The sequence below is a fragment of the Haliotis asinina genome, chromosome 15, assembly GCF_037392515.1.
Source record: "Haliotis asinina isolate JCU_RB_2024 chromosome 15, JCU_Hal_asi_v2, whole genome shotgun sequence".
Lineage (NCBI taxonomy): Eukaryota > Metazoa > Mollusca > Gastropoda > Lepetellida > Haliotidae > Haliotis > Haliotis asinina.
In genome coordinates this window covers 1,964,319-1,984,421 of record NC_090294.1, presented here as the reverse complement: position 1 = coordinate 1,984,421, position 20,103 = coordinate 1,964,319, and the positions used below count along the sequence as shown (strand labels likewise).

Here is a 20,103-nt window from a genome sequence, read left to right as displayed (position 1 = left end):
TGCAGAGTTACCTCCTTGCACCCATCAGGAACTGCTGATTCCTGGTTGGAATATCAGCACTGACATTAATCAGTCTGGCAAATATCCACCACATTCCAACAAGGTAAATCTGTCAAATCTAGATATGACAGAAACCCTGTTAACACAACTTGTTCAGTCTTGTATGATATGGAATGACTCACATGATTAGTCAACGAACAACAGATAACAATTTGGGTAGGAATAGTCTGTTTATTTTCCTCCAAAACCTTGTATGTATGAATTTATAATCATGACATTCCTCGTCACACTAATTTGATTTCATCCAATCAAAATTCTCTTTACATACAGGAAGAGGCTGTGAGGAATCTTTCACCATACTTTCAGCTTCTGACAAGTCATATCGGTAATTATGAACCAATCTGACATGGTTCAATACAATGTCCACTTTAATATCTGCACCAAGTCAACCAATTTACATGAGAGTAACATCATATGTGAAGGCAAAGTGAAAACAATAGGACAATGAAAAACAAACTATCATACAGGCATCATTGACTAAACAGTTTCAAAGACAATAATAAATTCAAGTCTAGTCCATACTTCAAGGTCTAGTTTTGAAATACAGGGCTATGGCAGGGAGATGTTGTTAGTCCCTCTCTTTTAATTCTAAATGCTGCCTTCTCAAAACATCTGTATACCCTTAAGTTATCAACTATCTAGTCTATAACATAACACTGTTTTGTGCATTCACATAAAGATTCAAGGTCTAGGTATATGCCATTTATAACAAGTAACCCAACAACTGAAAGAAAAAACAGTGAAATGTAATGATCATGACACAGATTCGAACTTGAAAATAAACACATCTCCAACGGAAGAATCATAGTTTTGGGATGTCTCAAAAATCTCAGCTTGTTTCTGAATCAAGAAAAATTATGTTATGGGGACATGTGACATATATTACTTCTTAGCTGATGGCTTCTATGAGGTTAAGAAGAATCATTTGACAAAAGCAACTTTTATGGAAAGGAGAAGATTTGAGACGATCCCTTCAGCATTTATTGAGATAAGCAATAACAATATACAGAGCTGTTGTGAACAATTATTATTGCTACTGTTCTCCCTTATCAGCCAGGACAATTCATAGACAGATATGCATAGTTCCTTTGTGATAAAAATCTCACATAAGATACTTCTAATATGAACGGAATAGGTTTTTAACAGTTTATATACAAGGGAATTCCTACTATGACAGAAAAGCTTGCATAGACAATTAAACAACTACAGACAAACACACAAATATGGCACAGACATCATAGAAATTTCTCAAGAGTATAGATAAAAACTAAGCAATAAAATATTCTTCACTAAAACTGAAATGCATGTCTAAAAGATATATGTAAATAACGTTTTTTGAATAAATTTATGAAGTAATTTTTCATGAAAAAAATGAATACAAAAGCGATAAAAACTCTACATGATATCCTTCAGAACTGATGGTGCAGAGAGAATGGTATACTGCCTGCTGCCAGAAACACAGAATTTTGTCTACCATGACAAAAATTCTTAAGACGGATTTTAATACTCAATTTTGCTTTCTGTTTCAGTAACTTCATATCTTCTTACACTAAACAGAAGCAGTGACCATGTATGGAGATATTGAATGCACTTACCAAAGCATAAATCATGTAAACATCAATAACCATACACTCAGCAACCTTAATACTTGCCACACTGGTCTGCAGTGAACCATCACACTATATGTAAGATGGGAGGTATTTAGCACATACCCAGCCAAACATATCACATGACATACCTAAGGTCAAAGGTCACATCATTCGCTCTATCACAATGTCTTACCTGATTCAAAACAGGAGGCTTTTTCATTTCCATGACATCTCTGGCTTGTAAAAGAGACATATTTGCCTCTAAAAATGTTTCTAACATCTCAAGGAAAATAACAATTTTGTATATATTTTCAAATAATTTAAAGAAGCCTACCTCAGTTACAGTTCCATAACAAAATCTAAATCCTCCCTACCATGATAAACTTGATAGGTTACAGTCTCCAATTTTGTTTTCATACACAGATTATGTTCTTTAAAGACAAGATTATTGTTCCAAGATCCATTTTTCAGTCAAGACCAACAAATCAATAATTGATGAAATACTGTACTTTTGTTTTACCTGATTCAACCAAAACTGAGCACAGGTGGGGAAACTCCTGTGTAGGGGAGCTAATTCAATAATTGAAATCTCATAAATAAATGGTCATAATGTACTTAATCAAAATATGTTTCATCCTTGTTTACTTATGACATATTCTCAAACAGACTTCCTACAATCAAAAATCCATTTTATGTGAATCAACAGATGAATACACAAACTGACATGCAATGTCACAACAGTTTTATTTTGCTTCTAACTAGCTCCTAACCACACAACTACATTACTTTACTTGCTTTCTTCAAAGTCATCTGCTCAATAATTCATCCTCATCCATCTCTAAAAAGGTTAATATTTTTGGATCATGCAAACTCTTCCTTTGAACATTCTCTAATTTATTTACCTACATGAAACATTAAGAAAAACATCCAATCATCCTGTTTACTTTTCCTGTCAAGACCGTTAGTCAATTTATTATTTATACAAACAGTTCAATAAAATTGCAATATGAAAACAAAAACTGAGAATGGGTTTTACTTTGTATAATAATGTATCCCTTGAAATGTTTCATGGAGTCTAACCTTTCACCCTATTAATACATTTTCCTGAGACAAAAGGTTAGAATAAATATTGGTATTATTCCTCCAGTCTGTCATACTCCATTGATTATTCCTACCCAAGAATGCAGCTCTGTCGGCAATATCATATGCTGATTGACCATCAATCAATCTTTAAGATGAATCAATAACACAGAACAATATAATGAATATGTTAATGCACAGATGAATGTCCCATCAGAACAAATGGTCGAACATAGAATAACGGCAGCACTTAGACCTTAAGTGCAGGGAAATCCCTACGAGAAATTAAAGCTCATTTGTACAGCAAAGCTAACACATATATCTGTCCACAAATATTGACAAATATCTTAAAATAATAAAAGTAAACTCAAATATATTTAAAAATATTTTAAGTTCTAATGGTGTATTTCTGACAGCAAAATTCATATTCATTCATAAAATATTTCATATTGCTGTGGTGCAATAATCTACATTTTCAAACACTGTTATTCAAACTTAAACCCCCCAAAATATTTGTGGAGAAATATATCTTAAGGAAAAGATACAGCAAAGCAAGAGGGGTTCTTCTCTGGAAACCCTTTTCACAGCAGCTATCTTCTTAACCCTTCATTGTCATGTGAACATATTAACAAAGTATAAATGCCATTTAGAGGAAACAAAATAACTGTTTGGCAAAATGATGTATTTCATGTGTTTCAGAATCAATAAATTCAATAACATAATTTCTACCTCAAAACACAAACATATCAATGTTGGTGAATTATACACTATGATGTTTGATGAATGTTTAAGGATGAATCAACACTGTTCCTGGACTCTCATGATCTACTGAGACCCAGGCTAAAATAATCTACATGCTTCACAATTTAGTATAAATCTAAATCATAACAATTAAAACAGGTATTCTCACTCAAAGACTATACTATTTTCACGAAAGCATTCGCTTTTCTTAGTTTAGTATTCATTGAGGAAAATGAATAATATTCATGGTATAGCAATTAATTATAGCATGCAATAGAGTGAAAGTAAGAGAATACTTGAGCTAGTCTTGCTAGCTGTGATGTTTGAAAACAAGTTTCACCGGTCATGGCCACACCACACAGAAGAGCAGTACACTTTACAGTCACATGATCTTTGTTGCTATGGTAACAAGTCACATGTTCTATGTTGCCAAGGGAACCAGCAGCTGCAGTGGTGCAGAGGGTGGCAAGATTGAGACAACTTGGGACGTCTGGAAGAGGTACTCAACACTCTGCTGTTTGCTGATTGGCTGGAATTGTTTCTTTCATTTTCAAGTCAAAACTCCGCTGGCTGAATTCTCTCAACAGCTTTAACACAAGCACCTGAAAAGTCATCTAAATGGTTGTTCATTTCTTGAACTTGAACCATTTCATATATTTGCCCTCATATCGACAGATTGTCATATTTTTTTGGTACTAAACACTGTCCGTTTGAGACAGCATTGGTAGGCAGTGTAGTGACCTTGACCTTGAACAACGACATCAGCCAGGAAGTCTCAGCATCTTACTAAACTGAGACTGATCTCTGTTAATACACAAGTCACTTTGCGTAATGGTAGGCTGTAGGCTGTAGGCATTTTTAAGATGGTGTTAATGCAAATCAGCCATATCCACAATTGCCAAATCCAGTTCCTTACCATCGTTTCACTCTTAATCTGATTCTCTGGATCCTGCTCAGCACTTTTTTCACATTTTCATCGCAGCTATCCTTGCACAGCCAGCCAGTCATTAGTTCCAGATCTGGAGATCACTTGCATACCTGATCATCTTTTAAAGATCAGCAGCAGATACCAGGAAGATGCTACTGGGGTTAAAATTTCAGTGGCGGCGGACATCACATGAAATGAGTGCTATGGGTTGAGAGAGCACCAAACCTGTTCCAAACCCGTTTGAAAGATTTCTTAAAAGCACTTAACAGTTTCAGTCTACACGTTTGTCGCTAATAGCACTATTGGAAGGTATAACTGTTCTGTTGAGCAAGTCTGGATGCTACATCAAAGTAACCATGCACAAATCTTCCATTTCTTTTCATACAGTTCATGTCTTTCTTCTCCTCATCTGTGAAGCCTGTCCTCCTAGGCCATGTTATCTGTCTTGACAGCTGATTCCAGCCTTTCCTTACCCTTCCTGCCTACTGGGGATGGTAGGCAGTTTTGGCCATTACTACTGAAGGTTCTCTGTACAATTTGAGTACATTGGTGATTATAACAATATGGGAAAAAAAAGCAAAAACAATTATGTTCAATGTGTGTACAGATAGTATGACTAATACACATGACTACTGCCGTACTGTTATTTAGTGTGCCTTGTACACAGAATGATATGTACACATGGTACCACAGACAAATACTCCATTCAAAACTGGCAAAAAACTCAGGCAGCTTCTTTGTCTCAAGGACTTACGACTTTGAGTAAGGTCAGTGTCCCTTTCTTTCAAGAAGGTAATTATGTCCTTAACAAAGGCTCTCAGAGCCTTCAGACTCTCCCTGCTGAAATGGACCAGTCTGAAACCAGGTCTGACTTCATTCCAAGCTGGCTGACATCTGGCAGACCTTTGTACCACCATGGTCTTGCCAAATTGTCCATTTTAAGCAGCCAATAAGCTCTGTGAAGAGCTGAGAAAGAACAGTTCATTATTCTCATTCTGGAAGTCTTGTCTAGATCTGAGGAACGGGAACAACCACCTTCTGGCCGTCCTTGGTGAGGTTTAGATCCAGCACTTCCTTCATTAGTGGCTGAATGCCTTCTGGGTTTACCTTCAGAAGCACCTGTGAATGTTCTTCATTCAAATTACGAATGTCTGTCAGCTTCATGAGCAGTTTGGGGTAGAGGCAGCGAACAACATGGCAAGAGAACTTTGACTCGAGATAGCGCTGTAGCAATAGTGCATACTTATCCTGTTCCTGGGCGACATAATTCTTATCACTAATGTTTGGCCGGTCGGGTGAGAAGAGAGCAATGACCAATAGAAGAATGAGAATAGTCTCATCTGCATGTAAATCCATGGCTAAAGATTTCACAAATTTCATATGTTCATCAAAAAGGCCGCCACCCTCACCCATTTTGAGCTGCTCAGTGGTCATAGCATATTTGTCCTTATCAAAGGGATCCAGGAAATGACCCTTGTCTTTGTCAAATGTAATGACAGATCTTATGATCAACAACTCTATACTGCCTCCCTTTAGTAAACTGATCTGATCTGGTTGAGACAGAGCCTTGAAGGACTTGATCTTCTTTGCCATGTCGATGACACGACGGACGCTCACTTCAGCGATGTTGACCAAATCAGTCATGGACGGTTTATCACGTGAAATTTCTGACTCCACGCATATTTCCAGAGACTGCCGGTAAGCGCCAACCAATTCATTGATGTGGACCATCTCTTCTGCTTCCAAGGGGCGTAGCCGATGCTGAGATGAAGACACATCACCTGACTGTGTCTTTGTGCGTTCAACTTCACGTGACTTTCTGTCAAATATATAAACGAAAAGAAATGAAGAGGCAATCAAGTCAGATGTCTACATAAGGAGCAGTTTTGACAATTGATGGTTTCGCTGCCATCCTGAACGAACAATGGACACTTCTGGATGAAGAAGACAGATATCAGTGGATGAGTAGATGATGACCTAACCATGATCTGGGAACTAAACATCCACTGACCAGTAAAACAGTAACTAAATATTTTCTTATTGCATCTGAAAAATTATTTTCTTTCCTTATTTATATTGTGATATCTCAGGACGGTCTGACTGGTAATCCTTAGCAACATGCAGTGTGCAACACTTGGGTTCAAAATAATGCTTGAATCACATTTAAGAACAGCTGATTATACACATTAGCCATTAGCAAGGCGTCAGTGTAAGACTGTGGAAATTGACCCAAATCATGGGCAATTAGGGAAAAACTGCCATTACCCTAAATTGCTGAGATGCTAGTCAAGAAATTTCCCCTGTTTGAAAAAATCTGTATTTTGAACTGCACAAAGAGGGGGGACCCATGCAAAATAGAATCAGATTCAGTGTAAGTCTTACATTTTTTTGCCAAATTGACAATGGCCCATCACTGAATTATCCCTGACATATACATAGGTTATCTCAATAAAAACATTTATGATGAAACAGGAACTTTTCACATAACAAATTTGAAGTACATTTATGTGACTCATGATTTGCAAAAACAACACTTTCTGAACCCATAGTGTTCAACAGACAAATCATACAGTATTGATTTCTAAAGAAATTATAAATTGTGATACAAAAGCAGAAAATCATTCTTAAATCAATATACACAAAACAACTACAACTAAACTCAAACAAAAGAATAAACTTGTTTTCCAAGCTGTTAAAGATTTTACCGTGAATACCTGTTTTCTTCAATTCTGGCCCGTTTCCTCATCTTTTCTTCCTCTGTCAAGATGTATTCCTTCCTCATGCCAATTTCAAAACATTTTCGTAAACGACATCTTTTACAGAATCTGCGATTTGACACGTCCATCTTACACTTTTCTTCGTATGGGCATTTGAAGTATTCCTGTAAAGAAAATCATTAAAATATTAAAAGATTGGTAGCTATACTGTTGTGTAATATGTAGACATTTACTATATCACATACAAGCAAAGGTATTGGCTGAAAAGGATTGCATTCAAGATGAGTCTGGGCTTTGGCCCTACAATGAGTTAAACCCTACATGGACAAGGCCCGTGGTTGTATACAGTGTGAACACAGTCTGTCATTGTTGACTCCAGGGAGCAGTGAAGAAAAGGGATACACATGGACTCTAAGGGATATTCAACATCTAGTCATACAGTTATCACCTCTATTTTGCCTTTTCCAACCAATGGAATTCATTCCAGCAGATAATCAACACTGAATATTCTCAGGCTATAATGTTTAATATTTACACTAACACCATAGTGGTATTCATGTTAGACATTGGCCGCTACCTAGCTGAGCAAGGCTTAACCATGACATCTGAAAAAAGCAATCATGATTCTTAAGACAGCTTGTCTAACTGCATCTTCTAACCTATGTTTCCACTTTACAAATACGTGGTTCTGTTTAAAGTCATCCAATACATCCTTTTTTACATTCTTCTCTTTCAACACAGTTAATATTTTGACTTGTGCATACAAATATTCAGATAAGCTATCGTCCTCACATTAGTTCATGATAATAAATATATTTCCACATGGTGTCCTTGACATTGCAGTTTTGTGCAGCCTAGAAAACCTCCTGGCAACACGCTGTGATAAGTATCAGCAACAACCCAAGGGAAGAGAGCTTTTCTTCCTCAAATCAACCATACCACAGCAAACTGCTTGTTGGCAAGTCTTGCATCAGTGCACTTAAAGTTATGAAAGCGGGCCCATGACTTAGCTAGTTAATAGCCTTGTCAATTTAACAGATCTAGTCAAATATTCATCACTGTAATTCTGTATAATAAACAGATGTTACTAAGGGGAGTTTCCTATGAATATTTTACCACATCTCAACCCAAATAAGCTCCATCTTTCATGATCTGACAATGGCTAAAGCAGGTGTCCATCAAAACATATCCAGATTGTGGAAAGTAAACGAAACTTTCTTAACAGTTAACCTTCACTACAGATCTTTGCTTCCATATGCCAGTACCTATCTTGAGTGTTGCATGGTGGGTAGATCTGATGAAGATGAGTGTTAATCAATGGGCTGGGGGACTAAGTAATCATCCAACATGTGATAGAATTTCACTATTCTGCATTACTAATTTACACTAGTTTGGTATCAAGTTTCCTTTACTCCCTTGCCCTATTGATCACTCTTGCACCTGTGTGCGCACAATAGCGCTCAGGCTATCAAGGTAAGGTGTTGAACACAATGTAAGCATCTGGTATGCATACCTTGCAAGAAAAGTGTAATATTTATACCATAAAAAAAATCAGCATTTATACAATAACAAAAAGCCATTATTTACAGCATATAAGTATTAATACCATACAAACAATCCCAGTATTTATACTAAATGAAAAGACCAGTATTTATACCATATGAAACAACCAGTATTTATACCATATCAAAGGGCCAGTACTTTTACCATACTTTAATACAGCTCAGTGAATACTGCCTACTCCAAATGGTTTGAACTGTTTCTACTTTCACCCATGTGACAGATACAAATACCAACAGTTTCAGGCCTTGACTTCCACGAGTGAGCAGTCCTCAGGACTGACTGTCAGGGGTGTATCAGCTGTGACAGAGTAAGTCCCTGATGTTTACACTGGGTAATACCAGGACTCTGGGCATTATAATCACAGCAAATCTTGAAGTCTTGTTAGCAGTTTTAGCTACTAAGGGACACAACTCTTCACAGCAAGATGCAGCATCTTTGACCAGTGAACACCTGTGACCACAAGTGTGCAGGTGTGGAAAATAACAATACTGAGTAGTGATTCCTTTTACAGAAATCCTGACTGGTTGTGAAGCAGTCACAAAATTCTCAAATCCAACAATATTCCATGATCACTGCATCTTGTCAAGCAATACTAACATTTTCAAAGAGAATTTCATTATTACAAAGGATTTCATAAAATCTAAAAATCTAAACTGTCTTCTAAAATTCCTACAAGTACCCTCTTCTTGACATATAGTCTGGTTCATAATTATTGAGAATTTGTCTTCTTACTTTGAGCTATCCTAACACCTCAACCGATTCACTGATACTTAAAACTAAGTAATGGTATAAGGGAGGTAACTCATCTTGGCCTACTGAGTATAGTACAATTAGAGTTACCTCCCCTGAATTTGTAGCAGACGTCATTTTCCTCAGCACTGTCAACAATGTCTGCTGAAGATAAAAGAAGGTTGATTTTTGAGTTGTGTAATCAAGGAATTGATGATGTAAATACATTGGCAGAGAGAACAGGACCTCCTCTCTCTACTGTGTATAGGATTAGGAAGAATTTTAAAGAGGGAAAGGATTTTGGGCACCAGAAAGGAGCAGGGAGACCCAGAAAATTGGACTTCTCAGATCGTGTCCGGCTGGGAATTTTAGTGTCTAAAAAGCAAAGGGCAAGCATCTCCACCATCAGGTATGAAATGATAGAAAGGGGATCAACAGTTGTATCAAAATCTACAGTTAGAAGAAATTTGATTGATCTTGGATGGGACAAAAAGACTGGAATTCCTTCTCCTCTCATGAAACAAGAACATAAAGACAGGCGTGTTGAGTGGTGTTTGGCACATGAAAACTTTGACTGGGAAAATGTGATTTTTACTGATGAAAGCTCAATATGGGTATATCCCAATAATGTGAAAATATGGACAAAGTCTGCGTCAGCACCGTTGTATCGACGACCTAAATACAGCCCAAAGTTTCATGTATGGGGAGGGATATTCTTATTAGGAACGACCCCGCTTTGTGTGTTTGAGGGAAATCTGACAAGTCAACGCTACACTAACATATTAGATAATTTTCTCCTTCCAAGTGCACATGTGTTTTATGGAAATAACTGGATTTGGCAGCAAGATAATGATCCTAAACACACCGCAAAACATGCCAAGCAGTGGTTTCAGGAGAAAAATGTGACTGCATTACCATTTCCTGCATATAGTCCTGACTTAAATCCCATTGAGAACATTTGGGGGATGATGAAGGAATGTGTGAATCAAAAGGGGTTGACAAAAATTGAAGACATGAAGAGAGAAGTGGTCCGATACTGGGACAGCATAACTCACGAAACACTAACCTCTCTGATAGGAAGTATGCCTACCCGTCTTAGACTGTGCCGTGAAGCTCAAGGAGACTTGATAAAATATTAAATTGTTACCTACACAACATGAAAAGGTCAGTTCACTTTCACAATACATTCAATTTTATCTGATTTGCTCTCGTTTAATAATATGAAATGCTTTAGCTATTCTCAATAATTTTGAACCATACTGTACATTCTAGCTTGATATTTGATGTTTTCAGTAAATATCGACAACTTTGTCCAAATGTACAGAAAATAATAGATTGTGAGCATCATTAAATGATTTCGTCTTTGTTTATATTTCAGTGATTATGTTGGTGTGTAATCTGATGGCTAATTACCCTTGGAAACACACATCTGTCTACTCAATGCAGCTCATCATAAACGCCACTCCAAGCTACAAGACGGAGAATGCTCGAGGTTTAAGAATCCCATACACTGACAAGAAAATAATCACACTAAAAGCCCTACTTAACAGGACCTGCATGCGACCCATTCGTATTCAATTTATCTAAACCAACATTTACAATTTTTGGCAAAAACTTTAATCCATATATTTGACTAAATTTGCCATTGCCATGGCGACTCATTACTAAACATGGAGAACTTGGAGAATCCCTATTAAAGACGAATGTAGAGGACATTTTCAAATTGATTTCTATATAGAGAATGGCAGTATTTATTAAATCAATAAAGGATTTGATGGCATACCTTGATAGGGGATTACACACTACTTTCCCATCAACTAACAATAGCATGTCGGACACAGAACAATATTGAGCGGAAAACTTCATTTTGAGATTGATTATTTTAATGACAGGTTTGGACAGGAAAGGGTCCATATTTTGTCCCTAATTTCTTGTAATTTTTCCAATTACCTCTGTAATGAGTCTGAACATCTTGCAATTATTTTCAAATATGCCTCTGATGTAGTTCGAACTCTGCTGATCATGCAGTGGAATCTAAATGCATAACCTTAAGCACGACAATCATTTTCTAACAAACTGTCTGACCTCGCTGATAGTTGTTTGGAACATCGGTACACACGATGGAACAAGAGCAATTATGTTCAGTAAATTCCACACTCAGTGATTATTTCAACATTGAAAACATGGACATTGACAACTCCATGCACTAAAGCAGTTTTCTTTATTTGTATGCAATTTATGCTCACTTTCAATCAAACTATCACCAATTACTTTTACATCTGAAATCATTTTAGCACAGCCAGAGCCATGAACAGGCTGATTACAAACATGGAGCACAGATTAAAGTGGCTTTGATATAAAAAGTAATTTCTTTTTGCTTTTGAAGGTGACCTTTCAAGTAGATTCCATAGTAAGTACCTTTACAAGCAACTTTATCGTGATGATTAACGATAAAACTGCTGAAGCAGCAGAAAGCAATGTTCATTCCCACATCCACTGTTACAGGCCACAGAGAGGATATCATCAAAATATTCAAGCACAAATATATGGTTTTTTGGGTGTCATTTTCATATGATTACAAAGACAGAATATATCATAGCACTTTTTTTCCCATACACAATTTTTTCGGAAATATCTGCATCAATCATCCTCTGTGAACACCTGACCTGTGATGACGTATCAGTGGGGGTCAACATTTGCAGGTGCTCTGCCCTTGAGGGGTGACATTAACCATCACTTTGTAGCCTGCCAGTTAAGAACATTGACATATTTACTACTCAGTGCTTGATTGGAATAGTTTTCTTTCCTACACAACACTGATTTTCATATTATAGAAATACATCATAATTCTGTCATTATACAAAGTCAGTATATAAACCATATCAACAGTAATCTGTTTTCCACAAAACTACTTCCACACAAATTGTTTGATTGGCATTATCATACTTTTCTATTGCGTACAAATACTTGATTACTGAGGCATGGATAAAATATTAAAAACATTTTCACAAAATATCTACTTTTACACCTAGTCTACTTACTGTGGGTGAAAACACAAAATTAATGTTCTGTTGTGATCAGAAAATTCCCTTTAAACCTGAAAAACATAACCACCAAATGAAAACTATTGTCAGTGAAGTCTTTATCATTTCTACACAGAAATACTATGAAAATCCACATCAGGTTCCGAATAGTTTTAAAGACGTAACAACTGAAGATGCCTATTTAGTCTTCCTGAGATCTAGTACACTCTTTTATCAATATGATATACAGGGCATGACGCAAGTTGCTCCCAAGTTTTCCTCAGGCTCATATGAAGGCGGAAAAGTCCCAGGTGGCTCTTGCTGGCAGCCATATTCCAAAATGGAGGAGGTCCCTTCAAGCCATTGACGGTAATTTCTGACATGTATACCGCTTAGGTTTCAACCGTACTCAAATAGACAATACTATTTTCCTAGTGACTGATGACACAAGGACTTTATTTCAGTCAATAATATGATAGGACTTTTTTCAGTCCAACATAACTTCGAATTTAAACATGGTTTATAGAATGAAAATGAATTTAGGCCATAAATCATAATTTTATTGAAAAAACAAGAATGAGTTAACCCTGATGAAGGGTCTTAGAGTCTGACCATACTCTGAGTCAATCCTAAACCAGTGTCCATAGTCAGTCACCTATGGTTTTCTCAAAAAAAAAAAAACCCCAATCTGTCTGACATTTACTGTAAAGTAGACCCAGTTATCTTCAAGAAAATTTTGGAAACATATGAAATAAATTCTTTGAATAATCACAACATCATGTGAGGTAGGCATTTTCACATCGTTAGGTGTTAAGTGAAAGGTCTTCTCAGGCCTCTGTAATGCATTAGGCATTTTGCACGATCTTAGCGGCTTGTGAATAAATTTTCCTCATGTTCTCCAGGTTAGGGGCAAGCTTGAGGTGAACACCTTTAGCACTAAGTCAATATGCCGAAGGAGGCAGTGATTTCATCTCCCGATTTATTCATCGGCTGCAGATGGGACTCCCTGAGTTTAGGGTCCTTGCCTAAGGAAAGATGTTTGCCATAGCAGGCAAATATTCAGTTTGTCGTTGAGCTGCCAAAACCAATGAACATGACCCGATCTGAAGTCTCTAATGTATTTCCCTGACCTTGTTCTTATTTGGTGACCCATGGGGGTAAATATTCACTTAGTCTTGCATGATCAATACAGAGCTCAATGTCACTCCATGTTAGAGAGAGGCCTTCTGTCTCCACAAGCTCAGACAATCGGACCTGTAGAACAAAACAAGGCATTGTTCTGGCATACTGGCCAAATCATGGTTTGGCAAAAACAGACAGACTGAAAACCCAAAAATTTGATAAGAATGTTGCCCACAGTCAGCAACCTGTATACTATGTGTGACATGACATGGAGTGCAGTGGAGTGACCTTAAAGGTTATCAGGGTCAAAGGTATCATGATGGTTAATTAAGCATTTCAGACTGAAGGAACCATGTGAGATTAAAGTGCATGGGGGGTACTCCCTTCAAAAACAGGTCAACCATGGCTGACATGGGTCACTGTCACTGAAAGTCATCCAATTTCCAATCTAACGAGGCATCCAGCATATCTGATAAGACAGTGTTGGTCATTACTTGTTAATGTTCAAACCAGAAATCTGCAAATAATGGTCCAACCAATATTCTGAACTTGATGAACTATCTCAAAAACATTAAGCAGTCAATGCCCCTTTTATGGTGGAATTTTGTTTTTGTTTTTAATGGGAGGGTTATTGTTTTCATATCTTTACTGACTGACTCTTACAGTCTGTTGCACAACATAGAAACTTCACAGCTGTAGGAATCAGTGTGCAGAACATGTCAATCATTTTGTCAATAAAGTTACAGGAAATGACACAAAATATATGAATGAAGTTTCATGAATTAATCACATGAAAATAAAATATGTTCCATTCCTAACTTGTCCATATCACCACATACACAGTTCTCACTGATCAGAGTACATACCAGCGTGTGAAACAGATTCAACTCAATTGGCGTTCCCAAAGTTCCAGTATTTGTGTTTGCTGTTTTACAGAACATCTTTGCTCAAATTCAGTGATAAAAGGCATGTCCAAGGTAAATGTGAAATATGTGATAGCACATCACTTGAGATGTAATTTCCATGTAATCTGTATTTCGTCTAGGCATTGTTTCATATGAAGGATTAAGATATCACTGTATACTTTTGTCTTGTAAATAGCAATTAGCTAAACACACATTTTTGACAAGATCTGCTGGTAATTCATTTATAAAATACCCAGTCATACAACAGACTGCTTATTTTTTTCAGTGTTAGAAATACAGATATTTAAGATATTATTCGCACATTTACTTAGAAAATGTTGAAAGAATCTTATCAGTTCACAGATTTCCAACCACTCTGCCTTAAATTGAGGAAGTCAGCTATATTTTCTCATTTTAGTTTCTTTGTGGGTTGGTCTTAAAAACCAATAAAATACTACATAAAACCTAAATGTACAGTGCTTCCCTAGAAATGAAGCATGTGTCAAAAGTCTTGCATAAATTAGGTTGTCCACCTCCTGTATTTCACTCTTCCCTCTGCTATGTCAATGGAGACGACAAATAAAGGCCAGTAGTTTGTTAATACCATCAATATCATTGACCAGAAACCATAACAATGTAGTGCGGAAAAAAGACATCTGAGAATAGAAACTATCACAGAGCTTGTGTGAGGTTGTGAAAACTCAATAGCTAGTTTTCTTTGAGACAATCAATGACATGAAAACGCAGAACATATCGATGTTTCATGTACATTGTTGGATCGTCAATTTGAACTCCTAGAAACACAATACAGATAGTAATGCAAGAAGCCTATCCTCAAACTGAGAATCTACCTGGAACATCATCAATACCTTTTCCGTCAGTCAATCACGTGACATAAACGTTTGCCTCACGAAGCAATTGTTTACAATAGGACAAAGTAATCCAGATAGAAAATGCTTGAAGATTTTCAAAAATCAACATTCAATGGAAGAAATGATACTTTTTTTTACTCTATCATTCACTTTTAGCTGTTGTATCTTAAAACTATGTTTCACAGATACATATGCCATAATCACAAATGGTGCTATTTTTAGCAGGATATCACAGTGGGTTTGTTTATAAGGCTACTTTTTGTGGTATATCACAATTGGGACTGTTATTATTCTAGAATATCTCAGTGTGACTATTTTGCTCGTTATTACTTCGGGACTGTTTTCTGCTTTGTTGTGATAGTGGCAAAGCGATCATCAAAGACTTGAGCTGCAACATATTATAATAACTGAGATGTACAGGTATTGAACTGCTGCCTGTGACTAAGTAATGATCTTGCCTGTGGCTAGTTTCCTTGTTCATGTGATTACATCTTTTTTATAGCAAGGTCAAGGACATATACTTGAAGGGCATGATCAATGACTTGACTCCCATATTTCTATGCCTTTTCATAGAATATTTCCCATATTGACACTGGAACTCTATTAACTCACACCATTTCTATACACAAAGTTCCACTTGTGACAGTTGTGTCTTTCCTCTTGAATGAGCATTGTGTTTTATTTGAGTTGGTTAGGTTTTATGCTGCTTTTGGCAATATTCCTGTGATATCATGGTGATTTCATCAGTTTGGGGAATAAAACCTAAGCCTTACCATCACAGAATGACAAGCAAACACTTTAACCTCTTGGCTACCCCACCATCCTCACTCCCTCACCATCCCCCGAATTCAGTTTAGCTAATGAAGTTGGACTTGGAAAACACACTCATCACCAACTTTTCTCCAGTTGATTATTAAGAAAGTTTGCTTAGTGAGGATAATTTGTACAGTCTGTCGCTTCATTAGAGTTTTTTTTTAAAGGGAATTAAGCTGTTTTGAAAGACCTGTGGAAATTCTGAATCAGAACACTCCATTGTGAGGCGTTTGAAGGTCTGGAAAATATTGGAGAATGTAAATAAGCTGTTGGAAGGTAGCACTTAGCATCCTATGAAGTTGCCCAAATTAATCATCTCTTTCTGCGAAGTCTGATTTATCTCAATCACTTGATTAAATCCTGGACTTTCAGCATGACTTCACACATAGATGCAAGAATTTATGCTTGTTATGCGTGTTCCTGCCAGCTCTAATACACACCACACAAAGTATAATCCTATCCAAGCATTACTCAATACTGTAGCATATCCGATTATTTGCCAGCCAATTACTACGAAAAGAAGATTTCTGTAAAGTTACGTTGAAATCTGAAGTTGAAGCTGTCACGCAGATCTGTAGGATTGTCTCTTTAGCCCAGCTTAATGAGATGTTTTGTCAACCCCTTCACTAACACCCTTAATCATCCCAATCCCCATGAAATCTACCAACGTTTTATCAGTTAGGGGTTATAAAGATTGAATGCGAAAAAACTCCAATGTGAAACACTGGCTATAAACTGATTGTTGTTGATTGGTGTACGATGCAGATCAGCTCAGAGGATTGCCTATTACAGCCCAGGGAGTAGGTAGTAATGAAGGATTTGTCGATTAAATCAGGCATAATTTCGTCACGCTAAATCTTGCCCCATCAGGACCAGAATTGAATTGACTGAGTAAGTCAAGTCCACACCAAACCATCATGAAATCTGTTCAGTAATAATCAATATCAGGTCCCTTATCAAACCTTGAGTGTCATATTTCCTAGGGGCTTGTCTGAGCGCCCACGAAAAGTGTTAGTGATTACATGTAAAAAATACTAGGGCCACAGATGAAACTGATGTGATCTTAATTCAATGGAACAACAGGGAACCAGCCCTTCAGAGATTTGATCAATTTACGGTTTTACAATATAATGCTTGGACATGTTACAAGTACATGGTAACATATTTTCAAAATATGTAGACATTTTTATGAAACTACTTTTATTACACATAATTCTAATTTATGTCCCATATCAATGCCATATGGGAAAAAAACAGTCCCATAGCTGTTAAACTCTTATTTAAGTTTTCTACTTTATGTCCTATTATGATATATTTTCTTCATACTGTGACAGAGAATATAAAATTTCATATGAAAATTCAATTAGTTATTTTATTATACCTCCAGCACCAATTAAGTCCAAAAAGGTAAATATGTCTGTCATCTGTCTGAGTGAGAGTTTGCCTGATGCACAGATGTAACAAATCTTCCACAATGCTTGGCCAAGACAATGGACGTGTTATGAGCACTAGTGCCCAGCTGTTTCACAGCAAGACTTGGAACTATGTTTTAATGAAACTAGAAATGTTGTTTGAAAGGTTTACAATAATGACATCCAATTATTATCTGAATGAAATTCTCAGTAGTGTAAAGTGTCTTGCTGATTTTTAAATTAGGATGGATATGCTTCACTCTCCCCAAACACACCCAACTGTTGCCACGTACCTGTCCGCACAACTCTTTATCTCAGTGACAGAGACTCACCAGTCTTGATTAAACAAAACACATGCCACCTGATGTGTCAGCAAAGCGGGTGGTGGGGTAGCCTAGTGGGTAACGCATCTGCTCATCACACAAAAGAGTCTAGTTTGATTTCCCAGATGGGTACAGTGTGTGAAGCCCATTTCTGGTATCCCTGCCATAATATTGCTGGAATATTGCTAAAAGCAGCTTAAAACCAAACTCACTCACTCACTCACTATCTATAAATGAAGCAGAGGTGAAAACAATATGAATGGACATCAACATGTCAGATGTGTAGTGATGGGTACCGGTATGTATGTCTTGTCTCATCCATGGCACCTAGCCCTAAAATGTGTGTTGCCTGAAGCTGAATGGTAGTACTGTTGTCAAAATATCTATAATATAATACACTGACAACCAGGTTGAATTTTGATTACACTGCAGTCTTCAACAGTGATTACAGCAGCCAGAAAATGTTGATTGTGGATCATTCTACCCAGTGTTTGACAGCATGAGCAACAAGTCCACCACTTCATTCCACAGTCACCTGGTACCCTGTTGTCACCGCTTACACCAAACACTGGGCACCTGTTGTCACAAGAACAACCAGTGGTGCATGCTGAAAACATTTTTGATATTTATGATGTTATTTCCTGAATACAGAGTGAATGATTTGAAGTGAAGTGTTTCAACATCTTCTGAGAGCTGACAAAGGTGGAGAAAGTCAGCACAGTCTCCACAGTGGGTCCTGTGAGACGTAAACAGTCCACACAAATAAGTCTCTCTTCCAAATGGGGGCCAAAGAAAACATAATACCATGCATAAACCACAATCAGCAGTGACAGCAGGGTAAACAGGTAGATGCTTGTATAACAGGGTTGGATTGACTACAAATGTGGGTCCAGATGAACTAAATGAGACCATGAAACTACCTGTGTATTACATTCAATTTGGAATGGTTTTACATAGGCTATGTTCCTTTTCCGAATATAAAAGCTACTTACGAGTCCCTTTGGTGCATTTCTCCTGAAGAAAGCTTTACAAGACTCGCAGGAGATGGCGTCAAAGTTGTAGCCAAGAGCCCTGTCCCCACATACACCACAGTATTTATCTTCTTTATTTTTCCGACTCTTGTTGCCTCCCATTCCGTCCGGGGACACCGCATCCATGGACCGGAACGGATGGGAGACCGATTCCATGCTGTTGGAATCTTCAAAGCTGAAAAAGAAAAAGTTCATTTGAATACTGTTTTTAGAAATGAGCATCAAATTAATTCTTAAGATATTTGTCATCAGAAGTAGAGAGAATATCCTACTGGGAACATATACTTGACATGCAGATGCGAGCTTCATCTTTTGACATAAACTGAACAGAATAAGAAATGCAAATGTCAAAAAAGACCAAAACAAAATGAAATCTCATCAAAGTAAGTGTTCATGTTTATGCCGTCTATTAAAAAATTGACAAAAGAGAGAGGAGTTATGTTTCTATCACTTTTCTTCCAAGAAGCGGAGACATATCATTCACTATTCTGCCAAATATGTGTTACATCGATAAAGCACTCTAAAATGCTCTTGTTGACAATTACTACAAAACACAAAGATACCTGCTTTTATTTTCGACAAATGACAAGTCATTAAAATACATGTCATGCTGAAAACATTGGCCTTAAAAACTCAAACAAGCAATAACCATATGCCACTATATACAAATATTTACAGAACTCTCACCAGCAACAGGGAAAAGTCCAAAACGAATTATCAATAGTTGTGAACATGATTGCCAATTCAACACTGACTGACAACTGTATTGAAATTTCATCAAATCAGGAAACAAGCAAATATTATTTTCCCCTATCAAATAGAGTTATAATCTTTCAGAAGCAGTTATTTCAAAGAATGGGTCCATTGTAATAACATCCTTGTGGCATTTCCTCGTTTGAAGTAGTGACCTTGATATGTTTAAAGGTCACAAAATGTCCATCCCTTTGTGACTAACACTTCCTTAATCAAAACCAACGAGCAGGCAGGAGTCTAGTGGCTAGCATGTCACGTTCAGTATCTACATTCAAACTTTCCATCATTTTAACAACTTTGAAAAGGTGTTTTTTAAACCATTGAGGACCTTATAATAAGTGATTACATCATTTTTAACAAAACATGTTGATACATACATATTACAAAGATGTTGTGTATTCTAATGGCCAAGGTATTGCAATAAAAAAAACCACCTGAACAA

At 36.9% G+C, this 20,103-nt stretch overlaps 1 protein-coding gene across 9 annotated transcripts in view; it reads right to left on the bottom strand.

Annotated features, from left to right (window-relative positions):
• Positions 1 to 211: 211 nt before the first annotated feature.
• The window catches only part of LOC137264839 (thyroid hormone receptor beta-like), a 295,265-nt gene continuing 275,373 nt past the window's right edge, over positions 212 to 20,103 (bottom strand). For 7 of the 9 annotated variants that reach the window (XM_067800173.1, XM_067800179.1, XM_067800174.1 and 4 more), the window contains 3 exons: positions 18,870 to 19,083; positions 7,104 to 7,279; positions 212 to 6,217 (listed from right to left, as the gene is read on the bottom strand). In XM_067800173.1, the coding sequence (XP_067656274.1) occupies positions 5,407 to 6,217; positions 7,104 to 7,279; positions 18,870 to 19,083 (1,201 nt within the window). In that variant the 3' untranslated portion in view covers positions 212 to 5,406. The remainder of the gene's footprint in view (positions 6,218 to 7,103; positions 7,280 to 18,869; positions 19,084 to 20,103) is intronic. The other 2 variants (XM_067800175.1, XM_067800178.1) reach the window with 1 other exon arrangement.